Source organism: Pangasianodon hypophthalmus, chromosome 23 (genome assembly GCF_027358585.1).
Source record: "Pangasianodon hypophthalmus isolate fPanHyp1 chromosome 23, fPanHyp1.pri, whole genome shotgun sequence".
NCBI lineage: Eukaryota > Metazoa > Chordata > Actinopteri > Siluriformes > Pangasiidae > Pangasianodon > Pangasianodon hypophthalmus.
In genome coordinates this window covers 16,718,173-16,738,787 of record NC_069732.1, presented here as the reverse complement: position 1 = coordinate 16,738,787, position 20,615 = coordinate 16,718,173, and the positions used below count along the sequence as shown (strand labels likewise).

At 40.7% G+C, this 20,615-nt stretch overlaps 2 protein-coding genes across 7 annotated transcripts in view; one reads left to right on the top strand and one right to left on the bottom strand.

Moving 5' to 3' along the window:
• The first annotated feature begins 443 nt into the window (after positions 1-443).
• mafk (v-maf avian musculoaponeurotic fibrosarcoma oncogene homolog K) lies at positions 444-15,970 on the top strand. Of its 5 annotated transcripts, XM_053228354.1 has the most exons (5): positions 445-639; positions 1,554-1,689; positions 7,082-9,692; positions 10,931-10,977; positions 11,985-15,970. In XM_053228354.1, the coding sequence occupies exons 4-5, from the start codon at positions 10,942-10,944 to the stop codon at positions 12,417-12,419; spliced, it is 471 nt and encodes a 156-aa protein (XP_053084329.1). In that variant the 5' UTR covers positions 445-639; positions 1,554-1,689; positions 7,082-9,692; positions 10,931-10,941; the 3' UTR covers positions 12,420-15,970. The 5 variants fall into 5 exon arrangements, with proteins under 5 accessions (XP_026785585.1, XP_053084329.1, XP_053084330.1 ...); XM_053228355.1 differs by lacking the exon at positions 1,554-1,689; XM_053228353.1 differs by lacking the exon at positions 7,082-9,692.
• The window catches only part of tmem184a (transmembrane protein 184a), a 20,710-nt gene continuing 16,042 nt past the window's right edge, over positions 15,948-20,615 (bottom strand). The window contains exons 8-10 of one of the 2 annotated variants that reach the window (XM_026930108.3): positions 19,808-20,005; positions 17,576-17,823; positions 15,948-17,154 (exon numbers count right to left, since the gene is read on the bottom strand). In XM_026930108.3, coding sequence (XP_026785909.1) covers positions 17,591-17,823; positions 19,808-20,005 — 431 coding nt within the window. In that variant the 3' untranslated portion in view covers positions 15,948-17,154; positions 17,576-17,590. Of the gene's footprint in view, positions 17,824-19,807; positions 20,006-20,615 lie in introns of both variants that reach the window. The other variant, XM_026930107.3, reaches the window with a different exon arrangement.

Below are 20,615 nucleotides of genomic sequence, written 5' to 3'. Positions count from 1 at the left end.
TTTAGAGAGGAAAGGAGTGTGATTTAAAGGCAATAAATGACCAAAATAATTTTTAAAAATACTTTGATTAGAAAAGAAGTGTAGTTTAAAGGCAATAAATGACCAAAATATTAATTTTAAAAAATACTTTAGAGAGAAAATGGTGTCATTAAAATGCAAGTGATCAAATACATTTTAAAAATTAATTAATTTATAGATTTTTAAATATCTCATTCCTCTCTCTCTCTCTCTCTCTTTTATTTATTTATTTATTTAATAAACTGAGATATTTTACTCTGCTCAGATTAATTTAGCTAGCCTGGTGAAAGAATTTGCCAGCTGCGTCTATTTCTGGCCTCCTCTAGCTAGTTTCCCGCCTGGCTGACGTCAGCAGAAAGTTATTTTCATGAATGGAGGGGGCGGTCACGAGGAGCCGGTGACGCGCGTGCTTGCGGAAGCACAGAGTGGAATGTCGATACATTGTTGTTGTTTTCGTGGCTGGCTCACTTAGTTGACGGTGACCGCTTCGGCTGGACGGCGGGACGCGCATCCCAACAAGTGCGACGAGGAGCCCGCTGACTGTCCAAGGCTTCTGGCAGGATATTATTCCCCCCCCACAGGCTCGCGCGCAAATCCCGGCGGAAATTCCGCGTCCACAAGGTAAGGTGCTGAGGTAGTGTTGAGGTGGTGTTGGGATGGTGTTGAAGTAATGTTGAGGTAGTGTTGGGATGGTGTTGAAGTAATGTTGAGGTAGTGTTGGGATGGTGTTGAAGTAATGTTGAGGTGGTGTTGGGATGGTGTTGGGATGGTGTTGGTGGGGGGAGATGTTTTGAAATTCCTGAAGATATCGCTCCTGTTCTGCTGATCACGGATCTGAGCCTGGAGCAGAACCGAATCAGCCCGGTTCCGAAATCGGGGTTAATGTGCTAACCTGTGTTTGGAAGTTTGATTACTTTAGTTATTTATTTATTTTTGTATTTATTACCCCAAAAACAAAAAGTTTGCAAAATATTCGGGCACGTGTGAAATGCTAGGTAGACTTGACACCGGGGCTGTAAACAACAACAACAACAACAAAAACAACAACAACAACAAAAACAGCTCGTGCGCATTTTCCGATTTAGTACCTTCAAGCTGTAAACATTGCACGCGCGCGCGTTCCCTCTTTAATATAAAATTACAGGTTCTTCAGAAAGGAAAAGTGCTTCTTTTACAACTTTAGGTGCTTAACAGATAGTACACCATCCTATTCTTAGTGCAAGGAAGGAAGGAAGGACGGAAGAGTCGTATTAAATGTACAAATGTAACTTTTATACGTGGTGTTGACTTTTTTTGGGGTGATATTGCTCATGGCACGAGGAAACACGTGGTCTGCGCTTCAGAGTCGCAGCACAAAGGGCGCAACGGTCTAGTGGCGCGAGACTCAGGGGGGTCTTTCTAACCTAAATACCCCCCTACACACACACGCACACACACTCTACACCACTCCACACACACCCCCTACCCCTAACCTGCACGTCTGAGCCACGCACATCTGAGAAATTGTGATTAATCTGGGTGATTTCTCCGCGTAGTTCAAGTTCAAGGGACGAGGGCGACGTTACGTCACGTCGCATTTGCGAGTTCACGCGGTCGTAGGCGTGGACATTTTCACCTCCTCATGCACCACCACCACCATCCTGCTTTAACCTCATGCCAGGGACTGTACTTGTAAGCAATCTTGTTTTTGTTAATATTCTGCCTTCATAGACTCTCTCTCTCTCTCTCTCTCTCTCTCTCTCTCTCTCTCTGGAAAAAAAAGTGCAAAACTAACATCAATGTCTCATGTCTTGAACTTCAGTGAAATCTTTTACCCAGAAAGATGCACTGCACCTTAAAGCTGTACTCTAATTACAGTCGACTTTTACACCTTAGAGGTACACTTCACACTTCACCACAGTTCCAGGTGAAAGGTACATTTTAAAGGTACGAAAGACACCAGGGACAAGGACATGTTTTTACTTTTCTAGTAGTTTTCCAAAAAAAGATGCCTGCTGCCTGTTGTTCAGAACCGATTATGCCTCAAACTGAACTGAATTAGATCTATAGGAAAGCATTTAAAGTGATCCCGATCTGTCCACTTTGATGAAACATTTCGACAATAGGTCATTCTGTGGCTGGTGGTAGCCTACAGCTACGCCCTCACAGGGAAAGTGAGTCATAAGTGGATAATGTGATTCATTTCCACAATGGCTGATAAAGGAGCTGCCATTAGCCCATTCAGAGGCACCAAGCCATTCAAGGGCCCCTCATGGCAAAGCCGTGCACTTGATTTCTGATGAACATGCACTGTGCGCCTTTGGGTCGAAGCTTTACCATTTATGGGGAATAATTTAACAGGGTGTCCAGTTTATGTGTGTGATGGAGTGCTCTCTTTATCTTTGTTAGTGTTGAGACTGGCCTTTTGTTGCTTGAGTGTCAGCAATGGGATATCTGTTATACTCACGGCTTCCACATATGCATTTGTGGTTATAACCTTGATAACCTTGCTTGTAGTTGGATTTGCTGAAGTGGCTGTGATGGAAATGATTTTGAATGGAAGTTAAATGAAGCCATTACTGCTCTGAGATGAAATGTAAGCTATGTCTTGATTTAAGGTGCGCCAAAGCACAAAGAGACATCCTATATTGCTGCTGATTGCATGGCTCAGGGTTGGTAGCGTGTGCGCTTATTAATGACCTTTGCCTTCTGATGTGGAAAATCTTGGAGGAGTCCCACCTCAGCATGTCTCTTTATGTCACACTGTACGCAAGCAGCGTGACCTCATCTGTGGCATACTCTGACTCACAGTGGCTTAGGTGTCTGTGGCGTTGACCTCCCACACCTATTGCGTCGTCTGCCTGCCTCTTTTAGAATCCCAGAGGAAGTGCATACTCGGCTCTATCATAAGATCCGCACGTGGGCTGATCACCAGTGTGGGCCGGGTTGTTAGCACTGGCCTACAAGCATGTAGCTTCGATCATCAGTGGTAGCTGCGTGTCTCACTGGAGGTTAGTTAGTTGTGTGTGTGTGGAGTTTTGATGTTTCTCAGCAAAAACTTATTGTTTAAATATGACTGCGTGTGGCTTGACAAAAGGGTTGTGGTGAGGACTACATGCCTGGGTGAACAGAACAGGATGCTTACTGTACTCATTGTGGTTTTTCAAAGCAGACATTGAAAGTGAACAAAACTGAGGTGGCTGCTGAATTAATCACTAAGATTGCAACATGGGGAACTCCAAACTGCCTAAACCTTTCTATTTGAGTAGGAACTCTTGACTGAGGCTGCAATATTAGCCTTAGTCATCATGATACATACCATAGCTATTCTGACTAATTTCATCTCTAAGACCTCTAAGGGGTCACGTTTGTTGATGTAGAATCCTAGCAGCTGGTGATGAGCAGGAACGAAAGCAGATGACTGGCCAATATCTGATTATTTCAGGATATATGCAGTCAGATAGTTTCTTCAGGAGTTATTAGTGCTGCTGGATTTTGGTTGGGGTGTGTAGGACATGTCGTAGCTCTTTCTAGGCCCCAGTGAGAGAGCCCTGTGGGGGTGTTGAAGCCATAATGTGCCAACTTTACCCTGCCCTTTTCCTGCTACTCTCACCAATTCCTGGATCTGACAGGAGTGACCACACCACACTGTGGTTTTGGGCTGCGGGTGAGCCGTCTGGAACTAAGAACCCATTTGGGTGATTCGGTGTTTATGCTTGTAAGAAGCCTCCCTGTCTCATTAGCTGTTGTCTGAGAGCATAAGGGTACGAGATTTGATGCTCCCAGAAGTTCTCTGGTTATTTAGCAGGTCTGTTTTTCCGAACACACCTGCACCAATGGAGATTACGCTGGGTTTATTAACATAGCTTAAAATAGTGCACATGTACTTTCTGTGGGATCGGTGTTGGTTACTTTCTCCATGTTACCCATGGGCTTGTCTTTGTTTTGTGCATACTTTGCATTCCTTTGAATCCCTACGTCCCAAGTTGGGAAAAAAAAGTTGCCTTGCTTAGATATCCACCTCTCCTCCTTATCCGCAGAAAGTTCCGGCAGTCACGCCAGCCCTTTTCCCCGTACTTTTCCTTCCGCTCTGTGAAACGGCGGGATTTTCCAGGAAATGTCAGTTCGGGAGGGTGTGATTCCCTGCTGCTCGTCCTAGCTCTTACCAGTAAACAGCATGACTCACTGCTCGGCTATGTGCTCCGTTTCCTTTACATAAGATCCTGCCGATTGTGCCGCCGCTGCACTACAGGCCTTTTTTGCCTCCTTGTGAAAAACGGAGCAGGGAGGAGCTATTTCCCTCCAACTCCTCTCCTCTCAGCAGAGGGCCACAAAACAGAGGGCAGTAAATGTGCTCAGTGCTGAGTCTGACTAGTAGGTAGAGAGACAGGAAACCAAACAGCAAGGACACACACACCAGTGTTGTTTGGCTTCATATGTGAAATAGCCAACTCACATTTCCAGCTTCAGGGCAGCTTCACATTTCCCTACAAATCTGGATTCTGTAGCTGGGCTGAGACTTTGCTTGCCTGAGACAAGTCTCAAATTCTCAAAGCACTAAAACGGCAGCCACCCGACCATATCACTGTCTGGCCTCAGAGACGACCTTTGCGACAGTAAAATCTGAACCGTGTAATGCTTGGTAAATATTATTGCTTTTGGCTGGAGGTTTAAACATAAAAATATGCAGTTTGTTTTATTGGTATCAAAAACAACCACACCAGGAAAAAAAAAAAAACACGGCTTGCAGCACTTTACGTCACCATCTGAGGTTAATGGAAAGTGTTCAGGATTTGGCAGTGGACTTTTTCAGAGATGCACATTTTCCTTGTTGTGAAACCCAGGGCTACATACAAAAGTTAAACATGTCTTCACAATAATATTATTGTCTGTAACCACCTCATGGGCTTTGGTACAGTGACTAACATCCTCATGATACCACCTACATGCTTGCACACAGGGTGATGACCAACTTTCCCTTGTGATCCTCACAAACTTTTGGTTCTGTTTTGGCTACTTCCGCCTGAATATTTGCATAACTGTACTCTGTGTGCTTTACACAAGCGTAGTGATTCTCAGCTCATACAGCAATGCTAGGTGTGGAATTACATAACCATAATTACCTGATTGATCGAATTATCGGTGGTGATGTAATGGTCATTGGCCAGGAGTCTCTTGCTGACGATGCCTGCAGCCTTAGACTTGGACTATTAGAAGGTAGAAGGTTCTGTATACAGAGTAAGTTGATGATTTTCCTATAACAGCATGTCCTGAAGTGTTTTATTCCACTCACAACACAGCATTTGTTCAGTTTATTAAAAGATGGCCCGTCATACTTTTTAACCATTTGCTTTAGCTACATTTAATATTACATCCATGAAACAACTTCCTGTTATCATTTATGTTACATCAGCTATAGACAATCGCTCCTTCAACAGCCAACTGATTTTCTCCCTGATTTGAAGTTAATAATATAAAAATGCATTTTGTCATGTTACCAAGAAACAAAACACAGAGTGATCTCTCCTGAAGACTTTCCCATGGCACAAAACTTAAAGGAACAGCTTCACCTCTATTACACACCCCTGACACTGGAGACTCCTTCCATAAATAAAAAAAAAAAAAAAAATGCTAATGTTTTTGTTTGTTAAATAACAACATGGTTTGAAATGAGTTTTTTTTATTATAATATGTGTAAGATTTTTTGATTGTGTGAAGCATTTTCCATAAAAGTCCCTGTGAATTAGAACGAGCGCATTAGTATAGACCTGTGATTTGACTTGCAACTGATTTGACAACTGTCAGAGCCATGCTGTTTTAGAAAATTAATCAACACCTCCTGACCAATCAGAACTGAGAATACGGCAAAAATAAGTTGTAACACATTCAGTGTGACTGTTACTACCTGGATAAACATCTCTTCTAATACTAGGATCAACACTGTTATATGCTGACGCCTATTTCGTGTTTAATTGTTTATAATGACAAACACAGTAATGTCGAACATCCGATCACCCAAACTATCGAGGAAACACTTGATATCAGTGAGTGAGTCATTACTATGATAAGTGTGCAACTGAATGACTGTGGATTATGTACATTCTGAATGGAAAGTTGACAGAAAATAAATTAACATTGGTGGATTTTTTTTTTTTTTCGTCTGAGAAGCTGAACATTTTTGAAGCATTACCAAATTTCACAGTCACTAACCCTATCCAAAAAAAACACATGTAACCTGTAAAGTATTTCAAATGACAGCAGGTTTGGAACGCTGAAGCTCAGCCAGAATATACGCCAACTCCAAGAGAACAAGCATAACACACACACACACACACACACACACACACCCTTATCAACATACACATAGCAACGCGCATATAAAAATCTGTGCTTTGTAAAGCTATCAGACACTCTTAGAATTTGTAAATGAAATAATTAGAGGATGGTAAATTAACTCTGCCACGATCTTAGGCCTTGAGGGGAAGATTTATTCTCTGTCTGAGACTTTATTTAGATGATTTACAGCCATTCTGATTTGGCCTGAGTATAACAGTGCAGTCATTTCAACAAATCATCACAAATGAAATCACAAATTGTCTAAAGGAAACTGAAGTTGCTACAAATTTGGAATCTTTTTTCACAAAGCGGTTCTTTCTGAGACTTCTCATTTTCATATTTTCACTTATCCATTTAGCCATTAAGAACTGGACAACAATTTTGCCCTGCTTTCGTATAGCCTCGTATTACTATCTCCTTAATATATGGATTATTAGTTTAACTTTGGTCTGAATTTTGGTTGAATTTTGAATTTTGGCTGAAAATTGAATGTTGGTGTCATTTTGATTTCGCCTTGGTTTTTTTTTTTTTTTTTTTTTAATATATATAACTGAGTGTAGCAAATGATCGGGCTTTTCTGAAAGTAAGAAAGTATCTGTAAAGCTTTCCAACTGGAAAATAGGGCCCCTTCCACAGTACATGTGCGTGTATGGTGAGAAAAGTTACCCTGTTATCCCTGCTTTTGCACATTCTCTGTGGCCTCCTTCCCAGGGCCCTTCCCCTGTGACATGTTTTTCTGTTTTCCTAGCCTGGCTCTCGATAGCCTGAATAAGAGCTCCAATGTTTCGGCGGCCCGTTGAACGCACGTCGCCAAAGGCAGTGCTGAGTTGGGCGGAGGGAAAAATGCGCCCGTTGTTCTGAGAGAGCGATGATGAAAACACGGCCTTGGAATGCCAGGGCTTTTCCTTTTTAGCAGGACTGAGCAAGTGAAGTGGGGCCCCTCTCTCATCAAGTCCCCTCACTTCCCTGCGCACTGAGAAAAGTGGACGACCGCACGGCGAAGGAATGTGAAGGAAATTCGCTCTGTACGTGTGTGTGCTTGGGTGAAAGGAAGGACTTAAAGGCTAGAACCCTATGTATAAAGGGGGTGTTTTTTTTTTTTTCTTTAAAACTTGATTTGATGGTCTTCCCTGGAAAGAAAAGAAGGAGCCCCTTCTCTTACACAGCACTTATGAAAGCTTGCTGTCTAGGAAAGCTTCTTTAATTTCTGCTAGCCTTGCATCACTTGTGTAATATTTCTGGGACTTAACCCTTGGGGGCTGTGCTGTTTTTTTCCATAGAGAGAGAGAGAGAGAGAGAGAGAGAGAGAGAGAGAGAGAGAGAGAGAGCGCTTGAGATCGAGATCATTTCTGGATTGCAAGTGCAGAGCCAAAATACAAGGCATGTTGTCATCTCTTGTGCATACCACTGTTGTGTTCCCCAAACTTTAGCTATATATGGTTTCGAGTGCTGTCTTTTTTAGTTATATTTTCAGTATACGCTTCTTACCATAATTAGTTTTGTGCATTGCTATTTTGATCTGAATAAAACGCATGGTGGGGCCCATTCAGGGACCTATGCTAGAGGTCCAGATGGTATGAATCAGGACTTGAGCGTATTCTTATGTGGAGTTTTGTTTCAACTTTGCGGTTCATTATCTATGCTGAACCTGACCGAGGATGCCCAGGCTCCGTGTTTGATCCCGTCATGGCCAAAACATTTGGACTGCTGGTTAATGCGTGGCAGGTGTGCTTTACTCAAACTCAACCAAAGAGTGACTAAGAACTTACTATTATAGCCCTAACATCTGTGCTGGAATGGAATATCACTGGTGGCACAGGAAAATCTCAGTTTGGGCTTTTTTTTCCTAGCCATTTCATTTCGTACACATTATGTTCTTAAAACATTTCATACTTCAGTCCAATATGGTCAAAGGGTTTAAGGATGATGTGAACATGCCCTAGGAAAGCAAAGACATAAGCAGATAACATGCATTCCCAGCCAGGAAGTCATATGACACCAGACTAGAATAGATGTTGTTCCTTGGAATAAAGAATTAACGACTAAGGGGAATAATCACTCTTCTTTGATAATCACTGGATGAGAATGTTGCTGCCTTTGCTCTGCACCGAGAGCCCTTTCCTCACTAATGAGGTATCACTTATCACATTTCCACTTAAATCACATTGTTGGCAGAATTTTACGGTCAGCACACTGAGCTAAATATAACCGGGAGAGTTAAATAAGGGCATGAAGCGAGCCAGGAAAGCCCAGCGTAACAGAATCCTGTCAGCCTGTCAGCCGTGGCCCTAAACCTGATAAAGCACATTGTGTAAAAACAAAAATATAACAGTGACTGTGTAAGGGAAACTATTCGTAGTGACACAGTGCTTTCTGGAATGTTCAGCATATCTCCTAAAGAGACAAGTACAGTATAGTCTGTACAGCTTAGCAAAAGCATATCCCAACATGCTCCAAAAAAAATAAATTAATTAATTTAAAAAAAAAGCGTGACTGTTGTCTGGTGACATGTGTTGTTCTCTTTTCAGGGTGAGGTAATGTTTGTGCATTAACATAAGCTCATCAGGGACTTTTTCTTGTCATTTGACTTTTGAGTTCACGCTATACAAGGAACTAAGATGCCAAGTTAGAGAGAGTGTAGCTGTGACGAGCTTTATGTGTTAATATACTGTCTATAATATTACACGTTTCTGTCATGTATCATATACAGCATTTGGATGCGTCCATGACTGGGTTGCCATTTAGCCCTTGTAACTGTGTAAATCATTTTTCAACACTGAAATAAGAAAAAAATGCATTTAGCAATTCGAAAATGTGTGGTTTCTTTGCTGACAGGCTGCATTTTGTTCTTAAACGAGTAACAGGATTGAGTTTTTTTTTTTTTTTTTTCGCTTTGAGTTAGCAAATTCTTTTCTTCTTCCCACAATTACTTTTACTTTTACTTTACACACACATCTGTGAATATAAGATCAGTGGAACACAAATGACACCCCGATCATCTATACTCAGTGGCCTTTTCATTACTGTCTGTAGTTGGTGTTTGTTGCTATGCACTTTTTGTCAGCCCCCTTCTGCCCCTACCCCGTGTACCTATTAGTGGAAACTGTGTGTGTGTTTCTGGGTGTGTGCGTGTGTGTAGTGTTGGTGTACATGTATCAAGCACAGTACCGCTGAGCTGTTTAAAAACCCAAGCAATGTCACTCCTGGGTTAAGAATAGTTTGCCAACCAAATATATCCAGCCAACAGTGACCTAGTGGTCAGAGACTGACCGCTGATTAAGGACTATATGATGACTAAAGCAAATTGCGCAAGGAAAAAAGATGAGCTGGAACTGTACACCTACAAAGTGGAAAGTGTGGTAAGTGTGTCTAATAAAGGTTTTTACTAAAACCTAGGTGAACTGATGGCACTTTTGCTGAAGTGACTTGGCTAATGATGAGCTGAGTTACAGGTTGTGTATTAGGGGTTGCTCAGCATTCTCTGGCACGGTTATGAATGAACATTGTTTATCATGTGACCAGCGCGCACACACACACACCCTCTCATTAGGACGGAGTCTCTATAGCAGCCGATTTTATGGTGCATTCTGATGCTGGGTCACACGCTTCAGAAATGGAGACTGCCCGCTTTAGTACACAGTTTCACTTATTTTGGTTACGACCACAACGTCAAGACCGTTAACCCTTTACGCTGTAAAGAAAGCTCTTCTTAAAACCTCACGCTGTCAGAATAGAGCCCGACACGGATTGCTGACAAAGCTCAATGTTAAGGGCTGACTTGCTTCTATTCCTGCACTTGTAATGGTCCAGTAAACTATCTCGTGAGAACACTCCCTCAGCACGTAAACAGCGCTGCCCTTGTCTGGTACTCGATTTGTTGAGCATTGCTGACCCCTGCAGACCAAAGTGAGGAAATCCTTACTTAGTTCTCATTTTATCTCGAAGCAACCACTTCAGACTAGCACTCTCATTCCCTGTTCCTGTGCTTGCTCAATGCACTTGAGTCATAAGTTAATTATCAAACTCTTCATGTGCTGAGTCTGGAGGAGGGGAAATGAAAATATGGAGGCCTTGTGGGCCATAGAGCTGCGCCGGCTGGTGCTTATGAAGGCCTTTATTCCACTCAAGCATTTTATTAAATTGTAGTCTTGTCCAAATTCTCATTGGACAAATTATATTCCCTGGATAATGCACCTTAAATCCAGCGTACAGCTAATGCACACTACTTCCACATCAAGTACCACACAGCATAGCTGTTTATTCCAGGTTGAAATTTACCTGGACATTTACAGAGCAACTGAATTATTTCCATAAAAATAAATTGAAAAATGTTTCATATTGAATGCATTTTGTGTCTTCAGTTTGCCAGATGATTTATAACATTCAAATAGTTTACATGATGTCAAGTCACATTATTCTCTACACTCACTAGTGATGTCTCGCTTGATGTCCTGCTGCCCTGTATAGTTCTCTATAGTAGTGAGTGAGTGGGCAATTTCAGATAAAGCAAATGCCCTTCAACGGTTCATGTTCCAAATGCTATTAGTCATTTTTTCCTCCTGTTTATACAGTAATATGTCTGTTTTTCTCTCCACAGACTTTCAGGGTATGACGACTCATTTTAAACCAAGCAAAGCAGTAAAGGTAAGTCCTGGTTTTAAAGTTGCAGTTAGTAACATTTAAGTGTTTCTAGACCTGTAAAAGACATAATAGAAAATCTATCATTTTTAATAAGAGCCATGCAAGGGATCTGGATGAATTCTGCATTTTTCCAGCCTAGAAATTAGCTCCATACATACAACTTCTCAACTCTTCCACTTTAACAAAAAAAGGAAATTTCATGGCCATTTCATAGAGTTTCAGCTGGAAGGGTTTGCAGAGGCTGGAAACTCTGATCAATGTTTTTTTATTGCAAGAGCAGTAGCAGAGGGCTATAAATGTTACAAATGGCTCCTTTAAGATTGAGATGAAGCCCAGAGAAAATGAATGTAATTATAACAAACCAAGTCTAACATTACACCAGTATTACACCAAAACTGGACTTAATTCATCTGCCATGTTTACTGTCACACCTATGAAACAAGTAAGGAATAAAACACGATGGGGTTATTTATTTAAAAAAAAAAAAAAAAAAGACATTAACTTTTTTTTTTATCAGTTTATAGCTTAATGTTGAACATGGAACAGCTGTGAAACAAATTAGTTCTCGCTTGTTACCAAGAAATCGCAAAGTTACAAAGCGCTGACACTGGAGACTCCTTCTACAAATGCTAAATAAACATCTCCTCACAGAACGCTTTATCAACCATATCAACGATTAAAAGTGTTTTTGTAATCTGGCTGTGCGGAGCGTCCACCATTCAAATCTTTACTATAGAAACGATAACGTATCAGAACGAGTGGCATTAATATAAATCTGTTATTTGCCTTGGAGCCGTGCTGTTATAGAAAATTAATCAACACCGACCAATCAGATCTGGGCATTCAGCAGCACTCTTTGTAGGTGTTTTTTCACACTTCCAGACCAGAAACCTTCAAAGATTTTCAGAAAAAATGTGTCTTTTATACTATGAAACTTTACATACTGTACATCCAGGACTAGGCTTAATGTATAGCCATAGCTGTGAATTGTTCTGCTGCTCCTGATGCAGGTGAAGAAGGAGGCGGGTGAGAATGCGCCGGCGCTGAGTGATGATGAGCTGGTGGCCATGTCAGTGCGTGAGCTGAACCAGCACCTGCGCGGCCTCACCAAGGAGGACGTGGTGCGGCTGAAGCAGCGGCGGCGCACGCTGAAGAACCGCGGCTATGCCGCGAGCTGCCGCATCAAGCGCGTTACGCAGAAGGAGGAGCTCGAGCGCCAGAAGTCACAGCTGCAGCAGGAGGTGGAGAAGCTCGCCCGTGAGAATGCCAGCATGCGCCTGGAGCTGGACGCGCTGCGTGCCAAGTATGAGGCGCTGCAGTGCTTCGCTCGTACCGTGGCATGCGGCCCACTCACGCCTGCCAAGGTGGCCACCACCTCTGTCATCACCATTGTCAAGTCAGCCAATCACGGCCCCTCGTCTCCGCCGTGCTCCGCTCCGTCATAGAGGGAGGGAAGGAGTGAGGAATTCTTACGTCTGGTCCAAACTGGTTCCAAACCTTCCCAGCCTAATTCTCTACTGAGAGGACACTCAGTAATCAGACTGAAGGGGTGGGATGGGGAGGCAGACTGCCATTTTACCATAACTTCTCTTCCTCTCTCTCTCTCTCTCTCTCTTTTTTTTCTTTTAAATTTCTCTGTTTCTCCTGCACACTCAAACTCTCACTCTTATACAAACAAAACCGTCTACGCTGTCTGTGCACTGTGCTCTAAAGCTCCGGCACCGGCAGGGCACACTGGCCTTCTCGCCTTTTCTCTGACCCAGACTGACACTTAGCAGAGATGAGACTTGCAGACATGGGGATTAAGTACTTGATTGAACCTGCCATGGCAGTCTGTGAATGCGCTGATGCCTGTGGTATCTTACATTTTACATCAGAGAGTGAAAAAGTATATTATCAATGTAGAACACCATTTGCAGTATATTCTTGTTACTGTGCTTGTTTTTGTAGAAGTTTGATGTAAACAAAAATGTTGCTTATACTTGCAACAGTTGACGTACAGTATATTTTAACACCTTTGTCTTGAGCTTTTGTTAGCCGTACACAGATTATGCTTATGCATATAGGATTTCAGGACTAAAATGAAGGGCCTTGGTTAAACTCTGTTGCGTGCTTAAGGGGAATCAGACACTGGTGGTAGACCAGCGAAGTCCTAAAGCCATGCGATTTAGATTTAGAATAGTTATAAACTAGTTTTTCTTCACACACGTACACATTCTTGTGCATTCACAAACTGAGACAATGAGGAAACAAATGGAACAAGCTGTAGCAAAAAACAGCGAGTGACTCTTACTCAGCAACTTCAAAATATTTGAAAAGCACTTATACAATTACTGTTAAATTACAGTTTAATATTATAAAAGCACTTGCCAATTAGAATTACATATAGGACTATTCAGGACAAAGAAATCATAGGATTTTTTTTTTAAGAAGGCACTTGTCAGTTACATTGACTACTATAATAATAATAATAATAATAAGCCTGTCATAAGAATACCCTTCACTAACTTCCGTCCCCTGATAATATCTGCTAAAGGGCACATTTTATTGTCACTTATCTTATAAAAAAAAAAAAAAATAGATACGCACCTGCTTTCTCCTGTGTTTTTTTTATCTCGTCAGCGCCATAACGAATGGAAGGTAATCCATATTGGATAATAGAGACGTGAGCTGTCTTGGCAGAAGTAATGCAAGTCCATTATTACCTGTATATTACAGATTCGCTATCGCCTCACGAATGAAAAATGAGTGAACTGAAGATCTCGACTTCAAGTTCACGTCGAGAATTCCGTCCATTTAGAAAGCATTCCTACTGCTAGGTCACAAGAGGTGGCACTGCCGGTGTTGGTAACCCTGATTAAATGTTTATGAATCGCAAATAATTCGAGACAGGCTCTTGGGTAAAGACAATCCTGGTGTTTTATGACGTGACTCAACGTGCAGCGTCCTTTTAAAGCATGTCAGAAATAGGTAATGTGAAGCTTACGTGTAAATGCTTGTTGTGTTGATTGATTTCTTAGAGAAATGACCAGTTGTGAGTTACACGTGCAATCAGGATTATCTCTTACCCAAGTGACTATGACTGTTCCTTCTTCCCTGGCGAGGCAGTTAGGGAAAAACTGTGCTGCTGTGTAGGCCGCTGGGAGCCCTGGCTCTGCGGCCTACTGCTGTGCTTTTGGCATACTTATTATTTTGTATCTCTTCTCGATGTTTTATATGTCCTTTTCATATCTAAATGCTATTTAGGTTTGTTATTTTCTGTTGTTTCTGCTGATTTTCTTTGTATTTTATACAGATTAGGGCATGACCTGCATATCTTGGGAGTAGTATGAAATTCAGAGATTTACACATTCACACATTTTTTTTTTTTTTTCCCCCCGTTCTATGATCAGTTCTAATTTGTTTGACAATAGCCATTCTGCTTACAAACCCTCCTTGCAAATGAGCACATGTCTAATCAGTGAACATTTCAGTGTTTATAGTGATCCAATGCTCTTGCTTCTCAGATGCTTTTGTGGAATTAGTTAGTCATATGATTGTCTGTAAACTGCAGGTGTAATTTCAGTATTTTGCAAGGCATTGTCGTGATGATGGGCTGACAGCATTTCAAACTGGCTCTAGACATGTGGTTACATTGACTTACAATGTGCAGTTCTAAATAAAATGTCACACTTAAACAGACATTTTCAACCCCCACACCTTTACTTCTAGTTTTGGATCATAAATACATAACGGAAAAGAAAAAAAAAAAAGCCCAGAAATTCCCCAGCCCCATGCCTACTTTTTTTCTCACTTCCTATTCCATAGAAGGAGTTGATTTCCCCATTCACTCCTACTATCAGTTCCTCTTTATGAATTCCAGTTCAATTTGATCTTTTCCATTAAAAAAGGAAAAAAAAGAAAAAAAAACCCTTGTCTGTGACTTGTACTGACCTCTAGTGGTGAGCTCTCAAAATGCTGTGAACAAATGCTGGTGAATCCAAGACACTGCATATCTTCTTGGATGAACAAGGCATTGTTTCTTTTATGGACCAAGAAATTAAATTCATGTATTTTGTTTGTCAGAACATTAAACACATAGACATCTTATTGCAGGAAGATTAGAAGGCTGAGGTTATTCTACTTCACTTCACTTCGCTTCACTAATTAGGTCATATCACAGTCGGAACAGGGGACAGGAAACCCTCCACCTTTGGTCGCCAGTGTTTAGTTGGCCAGTTTGGATCGAGAGTGTAATTTAATGTTGGAGAAAGGACATTAACCACCAGTGAACTCCACTGACAGCTTAATTATCTGCTGGACAAAGGCGAATCCTTCCGTACCAGATTCTCCATATAGCCCCCTTTTCATTTCTCTCTTAGCATACTTGAGATGCTGTTCTCACTAAGTGGGTACTTTTTTTTAAAAAAAATTTTTTTGTCTTCATATTCTATGTATGCTGTATGTGGCCTTTTTCTGGCTGAACAGGTTAAATTATTCTATATTTTACATATGACTATATATCTATTTTTTTGAAAGTATATATTATATACACGCTCAGTCAGTCCTTAAAGCTATTTACCATGAACGCACATAAAATTTTAACCAGTGCTCTTGAACACACTTGCCTATAAACACAGAGAGAAACTCCATAAGGTATGCTGCTCCAAATGATTACCCTGTAGTTGTCCATGTTAAGGTTGAATGAAAAGGTAACAGAGGAAGAAGTTGATATTAGATAACAGTAGTGCTTAAAAGGAGCTTGAGCTTGATACCGTTTATGTACTGTAGGAAAGGATAACGTAGTGGTTTGTTTAAATGGCCAACCACAGATAAAAGTTTTGGAAAGTTTTATGAGGCGTAAATCTGAACAGCGATTGTAAATACAGACATGAAAGGCAGCAAACCTAGGCTTAGATTAATCATATCATGATTTACACCATTACAGAAATCTGTGTACATCTATTACACTTGAAAGTTGATATTTATTTTGATTTGTGTTTTTTTTTTTTTTTTTTTTTCAAACTCTAAATTATTGTATTTACATTCATTTATTTACTTTCTGTCAATGAACTACCCTCATGTACAAATAAACTCATGCTCTTTTTCCACTCTGGCTGAATATAAGAAAGTAAATTATTCCTGTACATAGTATGCAGTGTCCATTTTGTACTTTTAAATAAAGCTTCTTCAAATAACAGGTGTCACTGATTTATCATAAGGCAATAATAACGCAGACATCATGATGGAGGAAAAGGCTTAAAAAAAAAAAAAACACCCCTTTATGAACCTCTACTATCCTTCATTTTCATTTGTTTTATTTCATGTGAGTTTTTAAAGTTTTATTTGAATTCAGAAATGATCAACATAAACAGCAGTTTAAATTAATTTAAAGAATATTATGTGTATGTGACAAGCCCAGATAAAACATTACAAGAAGAATTCCAAATACTTTATGAACAGGGTGTACAAGAACTGACCGCCTTTATAAGGTAGTTCATGAGCTGCATGAACCTAATTAAAGAAGCATATTGATCGTTCATCCTGTTTAAAAAGCTGCAGCCATGAATAATAACAATTTAACAGACTCTTAAATCATTTCAAGATTTCTCTCTCAATATACTGCTCATTTAAAAAACAGATACAAACTGTTCATGATCTTAATGATCTTTGTAAAAGGATTTAAAAATGTTAGAGTGGAAAAAAAAAAAAAAAGTGAATGTGAAGCAACACCAGTGGATAGCATTAATACAACACGTTAACTAATAATTCCTTTACAATAACATTATATTAACCTTTACATTTCCCAACATCACCTGTGCAACTAATTAATTATATACAAATTATTTACAATTAAAAACACAGCTTCCTTCTATGTATAGCATAAGACTGCTGAATTGTTCAGATAGGATTAGAGAGTGTAAGGTAAGAAAAATTACAAAGCTTCCCCTGTCAGGCAAGAGAAGTTCTTAAGCCGTTCATTGTGTCCTTGATGCAGGAGATATGAAGTGTTTCAAAGAGCCTAGGCAAACAGTTTGAAGTGTGGCGCTCCAAAACCAGGGCATCTTTGAGAGATGATTCCGTTCATCAGGAGACCGAAGCCGAGGGCCGCTGAGCAAATACTTCAAAAGAGGCGCTCTGTGAAGTGACGGCTCCAGCCAGCGCGAGCTTTCTGAACACCTCCTTTACGCTTATGTCATGCTGTAACACAGCCAAGAGTCAGACGGGGATTCCAACAACAGCAGGATCATTGTCATCTCGAACAGAGCAGGACGACGGATGAGCAAATTGATTAAGCAGCGACGACATGCGATAACTGCAAAAAACTGCTGCTTTCCCTTGATAGTAATAGGAACGCTGTGTGTGTTAATTCTGCTAATCCTTTTCTTATCAACTAATGAATTTGCGGGAATTTGGTAGACATTCGTTATTAACGTGCATTCATAAGTGGGAGGCTTAAGATGACTCGGATCAGTGTGAGATTATTTAACCTTAAACGAAACACTGGAATATATCTGTCTGGGTTGGGAGGATGATCTCTGTATCTGTGGTTCCCCTTTCCCCTATACATACAGGCATACATACATACATACATACATACATACATACATACACACACCACACACACAGCTGCTCTTTAGAACTCATCGTCCGTGTCGATCAGGGTGATTTTGTCTGACTTCTTGGGGTTCTTGCTGATGGCAGGGCCCAGTTTGCCGTTCTGGCTCGGCTGCACCACCTCCTGCGTGGACTGCTGCGTGTACTGCTGGTAGGCTGGAGAGAAGTTGTGGATGGCGTCCTGCACCATGTCTCCAGGGTTGATGGTCTCTTTCAGTCCGCTGGAGATGCTGTGCATGGGGGCCACATTATCTATAAAGAAAAACAATAATCAATTATAATTAATGATTTAAAAAAAAAATAAAAAATTTTACATCACTCATCTCTGAGCATGATCAGTGATGTAGAATCAGCTCATCCTAGACCCTGCTCTACTATTGTAGGTATATATCTAATATAACTCTTGTCAATATATATCAATATAAATCTTGTGTAAATAAATTCTGATGACCCATGAGCCTAAAAACAAGTACAGACAGGTAAACTGCAACTGAAAGGCATATGCCGTTATAAACTTTTTTTTTTTTTTTTTTTACGATTATGAAACCTAAGATAGACTTGATTTACGTCTGCATTTTATATGACCTTTCTAAAAATATAGTTTGTCCTCACAGTCCCGTAAGATTCTGCCACGCCTGAGTTACTATGCATTGTTTTCACGTTTGTGAGCAAGTTCTGCCAGGGGCACTGCCGCACTATGACCTGGCTACTCTCAAAACAGAAGCTTGGATTAAAAAAAATATATATATTTTTGAACCCTGTCCCAGTGCTCCCTGATGTGGACTCTCTTGCTTCACTTCTCTAATGCTAGCGATGTTCAGTGAGTAGAGAAAGAAAGAAAGAAAAAAAAATCCCCAGCTCAGATATGGCTTTATAAAAGGATGTCACTCAGAGCAGCCTGGTGTGATCTTAAATGAAGAGCTCCATCCAAGTGCATTTTGCTTTTGCTGTTGATGAATGAGAGAATTCGGACCAAAAAAATAAAAAAAATTTAAAAAAAATCACTGCTACTACAGTGATCCTTGCCATCTCTTCTTCTGCCCTCTAGTGGACCACAGGGAGTCCTTACACTCCTGAGATTAGTGCAAAGGACTGCTCCGTTTCAGTGTAGTGTGTTTGAGGGTCAGAAGAAGGGGTGTGATGTGCCGTGGAGGGTCGGTAAGTCTGGGTCAGCACGCTCACTGAGCTTCAGATCGCAGTTTGCTTCAGGAGGAAAAAAAACAAACAAACAAAAAAAAAAAAAAGATAGACACACTCCTCCACTGAGACGTGCCTTCTTCTGACCTTTTCCCCAGCAGCAAAATGTCATTACATCAGTTGAAGCATTACCTTCAGGATCCAGTTTTAGCCAGATTTTAAGTTACTCATAGGTATGTGATGTCAATGGGCTGCTAATTGAGAAGTCTAAAGCAAAGGGCTGGTAAGTGAAGCTCTAATAATAACAATAATAATAATAATAATAATAATAATAATAATAATAATAATAATAATTAATAATTTACCAGCAGAATATTCCATCCCTTACTGTCTATAGTACACAAAGTGGCATCAGCTTCCCCACTGACATTTCATATTGGCATTCAAACCCACACAGGCAGTCCAATGAAATGGAGAATTTGAGCTGTATTTCATGCAGAATGCACTGAATCATAATACAGGTCTAATGAAGTGCTTAACATTCAGGGGCCACAATGTCATTAGCGCTGAGATTGGAGAATATTAAATAGAAATTTTCTGCATAACCCGAAACCTTGCACACTGCCAAACAGGACTGAGGTTTCAAACAAAGGTGCTTTTAAAACCCTTGGCAGGATGAAGAACAAAAAAAAAAAAAAAAGAGGCATAAAAAGACCCCACTCTCCAAAAGCTTTGAGCAATTTCTTTTTTTTCTGCTTCCTCACCCACATACTAAGACTGAATCTGAAAGCTAAAAAAAAAAATAAAAAACAACAACTCTGTCTAAAATGGTATGAATTTATCTTTAACCTCAACTGAAAATGTTCTTATGCCACGTGCTGTGCCACAGATGTGTGTTTTTTTTGAGCACTCCCCCAGGCTCAGAGGAGAGCTGATCTTTACAGAGTTCCTCTGAACCCTGACTCCTGCTGTCTTCAGCCGCCCCACTGAGAAACGTTACTCTGTGCCCATCTCCTCTGAAGTAGCCTGGCAAGCCTTCTTTACAACAGCAAAAGTGTAAACTCAGTAAGGTAGTCAGATTGCTAGGCAGCATGCCAACCTGGAGCTTGGCTCTTCTTCTCCTGGTATACGTTGTATGTGAAGGCGTAACGGAGTGCAATAGCAGCGAAGAACATTTCGATGCAAGTGATGAAATTCTGCCAGCCGGCCGCTACTGTCCCTGCGCCCACCTCGTGCCCGTCTATAACTAGTGCTTCTGGGATCACGCCACAGCGCTCCAGGATGGCCAGGATCATGCCTGGAAAAACGGGCAAGAAATGGTTTGTTAGTAATTCTTCATCATCCTCCTCTTCATCATCATGCCATATATCTGCTAAATCCAAGTTTAAACAAGGCATACAAGAGACTTAAATTTTATGCAAATCAGATTTGACTCAAGATCCCCCCCGAGTTCATCTTTATTTGTATAGTGACATACAAAACAAGTATTTTTTTGACCGTTTTACAATTTGACGGCTGCCTGTGGAAAGGCAACATAAATAAAATCAGTTCAAAGTTATGAACACAAGGTTTGTACTGAATATTAAATTCTCCATGATAAAGCCTGGATGGACTGACCAACAGCGCATTACAAAGAGAGCAATTATCCGAGATTGTTTAGTCTTCTCAGCCACCCTGCTGAGTGGCTTACAAATTAAGATTGCTGTGACTAATTACTTAACCAGCTGATAACGCTACTAGCATCCCACCACATAAGGACACTCAAGAGCGATCTCTAGGTGGAGTCAATCTGCTTGATCAGGTGCACATTTAGAGATGATTAATATAAAGGCTTTTCTGCGATTTAGAAACATTTCTAAAAAAAAAAAAAAATAATAATAATAATCCATGTTTCCCACCCCTCTTCC